At 38.6% G+C, this 12,603-nt stretch overlaps 1 protein-coding gene across 1 annotated transcript; it reads right to left on the reverse strand.

Moving 5' to 3' along the window:
• Window positions 1-601: 601 nt before the first annotated feature.
• LOC109080841 (protein Jade-3-like) lies at window positions 602-12,287 on the reverse strand. Its single transcript, XM_042758502.1, has 12 exons — window positions 12,042-12,287; window positions 7,035-7,097; window positions 6,252-6,311; window positions 6,085-6,164; window positions 5,811-5,968; window positions 5,525-5,715; window positions 5,235-5,446; window positions 4,723-4,890; window positions 4,369-4,485; window positions 3,092-3,550; window positions 2,565-2,682; window positions 602-2,268 (listed from the first exon to the last, which is right to left on the reverse strand). The coding sequence occupies exons 3-12, from the start codon at window positions 6,298-6,300 to the stop codon at window positions 1,427-1,429; spliced, it is 2,394 nt and encodes a 797-aa protein (XP_042614436.1). The 5' UTR covers window positions 6,301-6,311; window positions 7,035-7,097; window positions 12,042-12,287; the 3' UTR covers window positions 602-1,426.
• Between the last annotated feature and the right edge of the window lie 316 nt (window positions 12,288-12,603).

The following is a 12,603-nucleotide window of genomic DNA, read 5'->3' on the forward strand; positions in this document are numbered from 1 at the left end:
AGTGGAGAAAATGATTAAAACTGTGGAGAACACTTCCATTTGGACTAGCTAGAGGGCTGAGGTTGAAGGAAAATGACAGAACACTTATTACTGCTCTAGAGCTTTAGTTGAACATGACCTCACAATTTAAAGTGGTGGATTTTCTACCGTTCAAAAGTTAGGGTTCAAAAAGTCTCTTCTGATCACCAAGGCTGAATTTATTTGTTCAAAATTAGTCAAAACAGTAATATTGTGAAATATTATTACAATTTAAACCAACTGTTTTGTATTATAAAATGTAATTTATTCATGTGAGAGCAAGGCTTTTTTTAGGATCCTTTAATTAATAGAAAGTTCAACAGGATTTATTTGAAACAAAAATCAATTTAATGTATCCTTGGTGAATAAAAGTATTAATTTCTTAATACTTTAAGATCTTTTGAGATCTTACTGACCCCAAAATTCAAATTTTATATATATATATATATATATATAATTATTATTATTGGTAATTAACTCTGAATCTAGGTTATTTGGCTGACTTGGATGTACATATGAATGTTTTTATGCTAAAGAAAGTGTTATTTGTCTTGTGCTAAAATACTCACTACATCACATTAAAATCCATTCTCGCTTTATTACAGGCCATTTTTCATGGTCTTTAGCAAACATTGAAAGGGTCTGGTGCCAAGAAGTGACAAAAATGGATCTGAGATCAAAATAATAATAATAATTATAAAAAAAAAAAACAGCATGAAATTTATTCTAAATATAAACATTAAGGTTTGATATTTCCCCTCACACTCTGAAGACACAGATGTAAGACCATTTCAGTTTCACAAGCACACTTTCTCTTCGACTCAAGCATGCTAATTTTAACATTAGCAAAGAAGTGAAGGAAGAGAGACCAAAGAGTTTAGGCAAATTAGGCAAAGAAGCAGTCCTGCCAGACATCAGCAGCTCACAACAATCAAACCAACACGATTTGTCAGACCAGAGTTCTTAAGTCTTTATTTATTTGCATAAGCATATCAGTAAGAAAGTATGATAGCGTTTAAGTATGTGGAAAGCATTTCAATGTGCTCCACATCTTAACACAAACTACTATGTACAGTCTAAAAAGTGAGGTTCCTTTTATGTACAGAAACACTGCTTTACGGCTCATAAAACCTACTGTATACGTGCTCTCACGTAATGAGTCCAAGTGCAGCAGAAACCCTACGGCTGGTTAGAGAGACACAGTGATATATATCAGTCCAACACAAAAATAGACCAATCACTTGCACTTATGCAATCAGCCAGAGAGAGCATTTTGGCACACAGCACTAAAACCCATCGGCTGATCCTCAACAGAGGAAAACAGAATCTGGCACTTTTTATTACCGCCAGAGGACTACAGTAACTTGTGGCAGTGGGTTTGAGATGTTTTTAATGCTTTTGAAGACTGTCACCTTTGCACTGACGTCCTAGAGCCAAAAGACAGTTTTGCTCGGCTGGCAGACTTGACGTAGCCTCCAGCTGGTCCTCTCTGATTTTGCCCCCTCCCTCCCTGTCGGCACTTCCCTTTAGCCTCGGGCTCAGAGTCACTGAGCTCTGCATCCGGACAGTAACCGTCGCTCTCCTGGTATGGTTTGCTGCCCCCTAGTGGCCGCTCATTAGAAACTGGTTTGGAGAATCCGGAGGACTTGCGTGCATTCTTCTCAAAGGCCCGAAGATCCTCAGTCCGTACTAAACTGACAGTGGCCTTCTTGAGGGATCGACTGAAGTGTTCAAGAGAGGTTTTGTGGAATTCACCTGGCTGACTTTTCCCTGAAATCTCACTGCATGTGTCCTTTTCAGTGGGCGTCTGGCAGGAAGTGTCTCTTTGGAGTACCGGCTTGTCCATAATGCCATTGGATTTCAATTGGTGGGTTTTCTCTGGTTCAGTTTTACCTTTCCTATTGGACGATTGACCGTGGAGGGCAGCATGCAGAGCTTTAGGTTTGCCAGATTGCTTCATGACCAATGGGGGAGTCCCACCATCTCGTCGTATGTAGATGGAGGCTGGCAAGAGACCATTGGCGCGCTCCTCAATCCTTATCAGTCCAAGATGGAGTTGCGGTTTGCCCAGACCAATGCCTCCCTCACCAGTGTCATATACATTACCACTGTTATCCGGGCACAGGGGTCCATTAACAGATTTGGAGCTGGTTTTGCCATTGCCAAGTGACACTTTGGGCATTTTGAGTTTTAGGGTTATTCTAGGAGGGTGGAACAATAAGTTCTCTAAAGAAGAGGAAGCTGGAAGCCCTACCAACAAAAGTAGAAGTTAGACAATTATTCAGTGGTGCTGGAATGTCATGGATCATTTTGACTGAAAGAGTTTAACTTTAAGAATAAGTAGTATAGAGTTAAAAGTTTAAAATTTAAACTAATTTAACTACTTTTAAAATATTAAATACAATTATTTAAAATGTTTTTTTTTTTTTTATTAAATACGAGTACATTTGACCTCCAAGCTACAAAAAACACCCTACAAATTAATAAATAAAAAACAAAAATAAAACAAAAAATAAATAATAAATAGAGAAAAAAAAGTGAATTACCTGCAGATAACTCTTGGTTAATGAGTTTGACATGTAGATTGAAAATCTGCTCCTGAGCTTTATTCTGGGACAGCTTCAGTTTCTCTCTTCGACTCACCATGTAACATAAGTTTCTCACCTGAAAAAATGACACACACATTGAGGCCATAACATCAAAAACTCCCAACATGATACTAATTGTTAAAGCATGCATTTACACTACTGTTTGCGGTCAATTATTATTATTTTTTTTTTGTAAAGCATGAATTCAATTAAACAAACTGTTAAAGTAAACAGTAAATACACTTATAGTGTTGTTATAGTTTGTATTTGATCAGATGAATTCAGTCTTTGTGTGCATAAAATACTTCTTTCAAAAACATTATTAAAGCTTACATAGGTAGTGTACATAAACCAGCTGAACTGGGAATGCAGGGAAAATTGCTCACAGCAACAAAAAGACTACTCAGTTGTTGGACAGCTAGTTGAACATTCTATGTCTTTAAAAAAAAAAAAAAGATCTCATCCATGATGACGGGAGTACATACCCTCTCCAGGTCCTGCCGCAGGTGCATGAACATGCGCATTCGTGTGTGGATGCTGTCCTCCTGTGGTTGCAATAGCAGGTTCTCTTCATCTTCTTTAGGTGGCAGCAGGGCCTTGTTAAAGTTGCTTTTCCTCTTCATCTTCCAGTACTGAAAGACAAAATCCAGCAGGCTGATTGGCAGTCCAAGGTCTTGGGCCACTTCCTCGGGATGAACGAGTGTGTAGAACTCCTCCTCCAGCTCCTGAAGCTTCTGTGCCCTCAAGCCCAGTTTCTCAGTCTCAGTTGGAGGTTTATGACAGGCCGGACTCAAGCCTGCTTCTCCAGCTGTGGGTTTGCTATGCTTCAGACAGTAGGATTTGAACTTGACCTCGTCACCTTCATCCAGGACGGTCTTCATCTTCAGGTTGTGTTCAAAAGCACAAGTGACGTGGAAAGGGATGGTGCAATTCTTAACCGAACACTGGAAGATTAGAGACAGTGTTAAAAAACATCAGGCTGGAAGACAAAACTAGAGTCAATATTTACCGATCTTCATTACTTTTCTAATGCATTTTACATACAAAAAAGCTTAGGGTTTAAATATCTCTGCTCCCCAACTAATACTGTCACTTAATTTTGTTCAATTTCTTGGAAAACAAGATCTTAATTTTGCATCTCAAGTACATGTATCTTGATTTAAGGACATCTTAATATTTGTAAAACAAGACAAAAATACTGAGAAAGATATTATTCTAGCATATAATGCCATGACTTTAAGAATTTAAGACTTTTGGTGGTGGGGGGGGGGGGGGGGGAGTCGTGTCCTAGTGGTTAGAGAGTTTGACTCCTAACCCTAAGGTTGTGGGTTCGAGTCTCGGGCCGGCAATACCATGACTGAGGTGCCCTTGAGCAAGGCACCGAACCCCCAACTGCTCCCCGGGCGCCGCAGCATATATTGCGTACCAAAAAGGTTTCAAATATTAATGTTACAATATAAACAGCTTACATATTTTAAGAATGACATTTTTCAAAATTAACTACATGTTTTTTAATGAGTTATTCAAAAATATCACTACTTGCTTGATAATTTAAATTAAATACAATTAATATTAGACCTACATTATACCACACTCATTCTCTTGTAATGTAAAAATTGTGTCACTGAAGGAAGTCTTCTTTCCCAAGTTCTTATATCCAACTAAGCAATAATAAATCATTTTCGAACTGACATTAATATCATGGAGTAATTGTTGCTACCCAGTTAATCAGCAGAAATGCTCATGCACTATACAGCATTACCTGTATACAGGCTCCAGTCTTGAGTTTACAGAGACTGCAGATGAGCGACCAGCGACTGGGAGGAATATGAGACACTTTGGTGATGGGTTCCATCCTCTCTGGGCATGCAATGCTCACCTAAAGGCAAATACAATTAATTTATTTTTTTTAAAAGACCCTATAAACTCAAAACTGCAGTTTTGTCGCTTTCAGTCCATGTCCGTTAACTCTATGATATGCTTAATTAAAACTAACAAATATGCTGACATAGGAAAGTAAGCTCAATTTCATAATATTATTAATGAAACAACATTAAGAGCATACAATCATAACAATAATGCAGGTGTGATTCCATCCTTGTGACAGACAACTCACCTCTGGTATCCAGAGGGCACAGCTTACATGAGCCCATTTAGTGCCCGCCCTGGTGGCCTTCATTGCGCCCCCTCTTTTAGGACACAGAAGGCACTGGGGATTGATGCCAAGAACACAAGTCCTACACAACCAGTTCCCATCTGGCACTTTCACAATGCCATAGCAGGCCTGCAACAGAATATGATGATTTTTAATGATAAACTTATCTTCTTCTTCTTTAAAATACATTTTAAATCAAACTTTACAATTTTTATTCTTTGCTTTTATTGTTATTCATATTTCTTATGCATCTGTTGTGATTATTTTATGATTATTTTCAATCTTTTTTTAATGTTGAGCACTTGGAATTACCATTGTGTCTGAAATGTGCCATATAAATAAACTTGCCTTGCCTTTTAATAATAAACAACAGCAATATTTTACCACAAAAGTATATTTAAGTATATAGATCATATGCAGTATAGTTAGACAAAAGAACAAAAAAGTCTTACTGACAGCAACAAAGATCTCACCTGGTGCACACAAATGTTACACTTGTCACAAAAGACCATGTCATTGCCCTCCTCACTGTCAGGTGAGCGACACACATCACAGATGACATCCTCATCGTACTCGATTCCCAACCCTTCCTCAGTCTCGATGGCGTGGTTCATGTTGTCATGGCACTGTCTCTCCAGTGCCTCCATCACGCGCTCCATCGTCAACTCATCCACTGGCCCGTCACCTAAATGTCACATCCAAAATATTACATTTCTTACATGGAATCTTACAGGGAAGCTTTTACAAGCATCTTCTCTCTTACCCATCACCCCAAGCTCTGTATTGAGCTGCTGGAGCCAGTATAGATCCATATCATCAAGGTCGTATCTGCACATAGCTTCGGCCAGCTCCTTGAAGTTCACATAACCCGTCTCCGTAGAGTCCTGACTCCAGCACTGAATATATTTCCTTGGTTTGGTGAAAAGGACCTGCTTTGGCTTCTCTGCTACTATCCTACACACACACACACAAAAAACAACTTAAGTCACATGCAAGATGGTACACGTCCAAAAACCTGTTTTTACCAGCTTTTATTTAAAGTGACATACCTCACAGAGGGCTGAGGGATAGTGTCTGGACTAGCAAGTACTTGTACACCCTTCTCCCATTCCTGCTTCCATGTGTCCGCCAACAGATAATAATCATCAGAAGAAATATGATGAGAATCCGGAAGCTTCATGGCACTGATCAAGTCTTTTCTGAACACCTGACAAGGGAGAAATATCCTTAATGAGTGCTAAAACTAATTTTATTGTAGGAAAAACCTCATTCATAGGGCTGGTGATAAAAATGAAGGGTTTTAAAACAAGTTAAGGTGTTTACCTCTGCTGGTTTCTTCTGAGCAGAGGCGGGGGTGCCTGGTTTGCTTCCATACTTGTTAGAGGAAAAGGATGTCGAGGGACCTTTATGATACAACAACAGAGTGAGCCGAGAATAAAACATCTTTGTTATGTATAAAAGTTACATTTTGTAATGCTCATTTTACTCACTCTCATTGTCTGAACTGTCACTGCTGCTTGAAGTCCTGAGTCGTTTCATCCTGACGTATCCTGCAACGAAAGACAGAAGTACAACTAAAACACATCTTCAGCTCGACCTATTTCTGCTTAAAGCATTTAGGTACAAAGCTTTCACCTACACTAAAAAAACAGAGCTGTTTTCACATAACACAAGAAAAAAAAATCAAAAAGTAGTGGATTGCAAGTACTAGTAGCTAAAAAGTAGTAGTTTGCTAATATAGAACTAGTTAATACTAGTAATTTACCTTGGCTTATACTACAGCCAGGCATACATACACTACAGTTCAAGAGTTTGGGGTTGTTAAGATTTATTCATCTTTTTGAAAAGAAGTATTTTATGCTCACCAAGGCTCCATTTATTTGATCAAAAATATGGTCAAAATAGTAATATTGCGGAATATTATAATATTAAATTTATATTCAATATTATTAATTATATTTTCTATTTTAATACATTTTAAAACATAATTTATTCCTATGATGGAAAAACTGAATTTTCATCATCCATTACTCCAGTATTTAGTGTCACATGATCCTTCAGAAATCATTTTAATATGCTGATTTGGTCATCAAGAAACATTTATAATTATTATCAATGTTGAAAACAGTTCTGCAGTTTATCTTACATAAATTAAAGTACCATGTAAATATGACACATGAACATAGTAATCCTTCAGTACCCTGAAATAGATGTTATTACCATTAGAGGGCAGCTTTAAAGGTTTTCCTTTCACCGAGCAGTTTTTCACTCACCATAAATTCAAAGAGCATGCTACTGTTTCTCTCTGCTGTGCTTCTTCTGCCTTTCGCTCATGCCTGAAAACAAAGAACTAAACATGAGGAGTGAACACATACTGTTCACAATCTGAATGAAAACGTGGGGTGGTAGGGTGATAGACAGCCAGCAAAGCACAGCATGCACTGTGGTTTATTATGCTCCAATACCTGACTGAGAGGCTTCCTTAAATAAATATTAACCAAGCTCACTAGGAGCAACTGCAGCCAAACCACACAAATGAAACTATGTCCAGACACATCTTAAAAAGCACAACTGACAGGCAAGGCATATTATTAGAAGTAATGATATTTCTGTTAAGATGAATTCACTCATCCTTAAAACACTACCTCCTTAGTTTAAAGAAAAAGAGAGAATTGGTAATTTAGGCATGAAGGATTCAGGGAGATAAAATGCCTGTCCCATAACTAAACTACTGCTGTTATGTTCTGACATGGTAGTCTACAGAAAAAAAAAAAAAAAAAAAAAAAAAATGTGACCCTGTTAAGCATAATCTGGACAATATATTGAATATTCATTGCTGTTTGATTTGCATACACCATTGTTTAAGTTGTATTTCTTTTGATAGAAATGAATAGTTTTATTCAACAAAAATGCATTCAAATTATCAAAAGAGACAAAAAAAATTGTTTTCAATATTGATAATAATAATAATAATAACAAATGCTATTTATTTGTAATAAATGTAGTCTTGGTGAGTGTAAGAGACTAGAGAAGATAGAAAAAAATCTTACTATTCTCCCCAAAAAAAATTCAGATTGATTTTTCAAACATTTGATTAAACAAATAGCATTTTGATGTTGTGTCATTTCTGTGCAGAGACAACTCTTGGACAACCACTGACTTTATTTGTCTATTTTGTCACAACAATAGTAATAAACTTTGTCCTAACACCTCACTTGGTTAACATAATTCTAGTGTGATTCTTCATTATCAATCTAAATTAGATAAACTCTATAATTGAAGTTTTAGACTGCGTCCTCATTATGACTGCTGTGCACTACATGTCTCCAGACTAAGTTAACAGAAAAAGCACTCAGTGTGCCTCTTCAATGCTCCATGAATGACTTTTGACGTGGATCTAAAGCCATATTTGTGACAGTAACAGACTGGCTTTCAAACCCAGAGAGGAACATCTGCTTCTGATGCACATACACTCCCATACATAGTGCAAATGTTTTAAAAAGGCAGCACAAATGAGACAAAAAAAAGATTGGTGTGACTTGCTCACCACATTCTTAATTTGGAGTTGGGCCATATCTATCATAATACTAAAGAATTTGTTTTGTAGTATCATAGAAAAGTGTCACCAAATCCCCCTAGAATGAGTCAGCATTGTGTGATTGACTCCTATCTGTAAACTGTCAATCAATACCGATTAAGAACGTAAATAAAGGGCTTTTCTCAAATTTGCAAGGTTTTAAGTCAAACTACACATTTGCTGAAAGGGGAGACTATCTAATCTGGGTGGCCTTGGTTTGCGGTACAAAATGGCATGACAAAATGACACGGTTCTAAAACCAACCCCCACTCCTACTGCGCCATGATAAAGCACAATGTTCTGCCCAGACAGCCCACCCCAACACTAATGGCGCTTTTCCACTGCATGGTACGGCTCACTTTTGGGGGGTTTTCCACTGGGTACAGTACCTGGTACTTTTTTTTAGTACCACCTCGGTTGAGGTTCCAAGTGAACCGTACCGTTACCAAAACGTGACGTGTAAACTCTGCTGATCACGGATCGGCCGGAGAGAATCGTCACTATCTGCGTCACTGAACTTGCAACACAAACACAACAGAACCGCTAGATTTAAAACAGCACAGCCAGCGAAGGATCGAACATAACTGTTTTGAATGAGCGCACCTTTTTTAACAACCAAAAAATGGCTGTTTCGTGGTCTACTGAGTCCAAGTACAGACGGTCCTCTCATTGATAGCAGAGGAGCGGATCCAGCGAGAGCTTGATGGGGCAACGCCATAGACTGCATAAAAACATGGACGTAGTGTCCATGACGTCACCCTGAAGAGCGTTTTTGAAGCTCAAAGTGGGTGGAGTGGGCCGACGCCATCTTGGCAGCGCATCACCGCATTTCTCTCCCGGATCATCAAAAATGGGCAAGAGGTGGGAACTGGTTGCTGAAGCCACGCCCACCAAGCGCGACGGCAGTGTCAGCAGCAGCAATCCACCTGTCACTCAAGTGACCACGCCCTTAATAATGCAGAACTTTAATGCTTAATATAATTTAAACGGATGAGTTATAAAAAAAAAAATCACCCCCCTCACAGTTGTCATGAAGGGCAAAATTAGTTATATAGACCAAGATCATTTTTTGAACCAGGCTGTAAACTTTTTTTTCTGCTGTAAAGTTGGGCATTTTAACATAGAGTCTATGGGATTGACTCCCTTTTGCAGCCAGCCTCTAGTGGCAAGTTAACAAATTACGGTTTAAGTCACTTCCCTGTTGGTTTCGAGAGAGAGTGGGAGGTTACCACTTGGGCGATGCAGAATGAAAAAATCCCGCCCACTCTAAAGCAGCACTTAACTGCAGTGGAAATGCATACCGAGCCATGCCGAGCCGAGTTGTAACACACAGTGGAAAAGCGCCATAACAGATCAGCGTTTGCTGAGAGCTACTGCAACCCCACACTGGCCTAGTGTGCCAACAACCCATCTCATTGACTGACTCTATTAGAAATGCACTGCAGAAGTGATCTTTGAAATTAAATTTCTCTCCTGTGCATGTTATTTTTTGTTGAAATGGCCATTAAGAATGATACAGATTAAAGTAGTGGTGTTTTGCTAGTGAACAAATCTTTTAGAATATGTTATTGTTGACTCCCATGCACTGTCTTTTATTTTTCCTTCATTTCCTGCTTTCAAAGACTGACTACTGTGTGAACCAATAGTATGAGTACACACAGAAATATTTGGTTGACCTACTGAAAGCATGTCTCTTCACTGAATGAACGAGTATTATGAGACTTGGAAGCAGCACTAAACAAAATATCTTTGCGTGAATGGAATTAACTAGGGCATCTTGTTTGTGAACGATATGAACAAATTGGGAGATTTTATTTGCAAACAAGAAACTGCTGACTGACCGGCCAAGACAGGACATTTGATTTGTTCATTTTGTCATTTGAGTCAGTCCATATGACCATGCACAATTAAAATGATGCTATAATATTAAAAATAAGGGTTCCTTTTTATTTTTATTTTTGTAGAAGAACCACTTTTAGAGACCATTTCAGAGAACTTTTTTTAAGGTGCTTTCGCATTATTTTGGCAACATTTTACAGTAAAAAAGTCCATTGTCTTTAGTCAAAGTTTAGTGATTTATTAAAACATCTCACACAGAAATCACTTTCAAACCAAGCAGCTTTCTGGTGGTCAACGGGGTGAATCCAGTTTACCAACCTGAACCTCTTTCACTGGATTCATATTGAAATGACTGAATTTGCTGAACAATGGTAAATGTGACCAAACCTTTAGTATGTGTGGAGAGCCTTTTAAAAAAAAAAATCGAAATAACCTTTTTTACCTATTTGAACCATTTACACCACCTAAAATATTTTAAGAAAGAAAGCTAATGAAACTTAATTTAATTAGGCTATTATTTGTAGAATTTTTTTCTGTAACTTTATAAAAGTTAAGCTCAAAAGTTGACAAGAAAACAGCTTTGTTATCCTTTGTAGTGGCCATTTACATAACAATGACAACTAAATGAATGATCTCTGAATTCTATAAACAAATGTCTTTAGTGAAATAATTCAAAAGACTCGATTCACTGAAATCAAAACCCCTCCAGCTAGTGTCCAGACTACTTCACCTCGGCACCTACCCCACACTGGCCTAGTGTACCAGCAAACCTTCATTTAGTGACTATTAAAAACACTATAAAACTGATCTTAGTAAAGCTGCACTAAATTACTAACACCAACATTTGTTAAGAAGTACCTCAAAATGTTTAAAAATTATTCTGTAACGTTAAATTAAAAGTTTACAGATTAAAGCCTGCGGCCAGGGATTTCGCGGGAAGCAGTGAGCAGGAAACGGAAGCTCGACGAGGGCATTCCCGACCCGCATTCCAACAACAGTACTTCCGCTCCAAACTTTGTTGCACTCAATGCACCGTGCTCGTACTGATTCAGAATTAAAAATCAGTTATATTGGTTTCGTATAATTTATTCATTTTAAAAAAAAATTACAGAGTGCACTATACACTTATTCGTTCTGTCGGTTGAATTGTGCTAATGATTTAGCATTCGTGTTCTTCACCGAGCGAGGAAGCCAAATACATTTCACAAGACTTTAAAAACGAAGTTGTTTCATTATACTATTCATTACATAAAAAGTGGGCGACAAAATCCAGCGAATAAATATGTAAGTGCAATTATGCAACAACCCAGTGCCCATTCACCAAATGCACATCGCCTCTTTGTAAAGCTAAAAGCATGATGCAACGAAAAGAAATGTTTAACGAGTCCTCGTGTTGTTATGACTATTTCCCATTCAGTTATTCCCATGCTGGGTGAACAGATCAACTCTGCAAGTTCACACAGCTAAATGAAGAACGGAAGGGTAAACATAGCAGTGCGTTACAGTAAAGTCTCACTAAACATCACTACTGCGTCTGTGTGAGCAGTCGTGTCCTCCATTGCTGCACGCGCGAGACTTTCGGACGGCCTTGGCGCCAAACTCGAGCCCCTCTCCAGTAACTACAAAACCGTCTACCGCTATAATAACGCTTCCTGTGTGTGTACATAACAACATTCTGTTCGTGATCGCAAACTTTAACGCACGCATAGTGTTATCGCTGTAACCAATATTGTCCCAGCTGTCCAATACGAACGTATAACCCTGCTCTGGATCTGTAGGAAGCAGCAGGCCCCGCTGCCTGGAGAACTGGCACACTGAGCCCTGTGTGAACACACGAGCAGTATTGTTCGTGCTGCACCCTTACCTTACATCCAAAAATCCAGTGTTTCGGGACGATGGCACAAGGCGGTAGACTCCGCAAGGCCGTCTTCAAGTCAGCAGTCCAGAGATGCGGCAAATACTCGTGTTTTCCTGATTTTTTTTCTTTTCTGTCCCACTGTCAATATCCCAAAAGCAGAAATAACCCTCTCACCACGACACAACAGCTCTATTGTACTATCCGAACGCTGGGTCCTAAACTCCGCCCAATTCATGGCCCTACTAACCGAGAGCACCAGTGGAAACTGGACTATTTAGCATACTTCTTCTCAGGGGTAACGTTAGTTAAACATCTTTTAGTTGCCACTATAGAGGACTGTGACGTATTTACGTTTTTATAGTATCTGTAGTTTGCAATACATGAACAATTTGCTTGAAATGGACAAAAAAATGTTTTTTAATGTTATATAAAATTGCCAGTCAAGGCCTAATGGTTAGAGAGTTGCACTAGGTCACGGGTTCGAGTCTCGGTACCGGCAGGAGTTTTAATGCAGGTGAATGAACAGGGCTCTCTTCCATCCCCTCCATAACACAGCCGAGGTGCCCTT

The sequence above is a fragment of the Cyprinus carpio genome, chromosome A6 (genome assembly GCF_018340385.1).
Source record: "Cyprinus carpio isolate SPL01 chromosome A6, ASM1834038v1, whole genome shotgun sequence".
In the NCBI taxonomy this organism is placed as follows: Eukaryota; Metazoa; Chordata; class Actinopteri; order Cypriniformes; family Cyprinidae; genus Cyprinus; species Cyprinus carpio.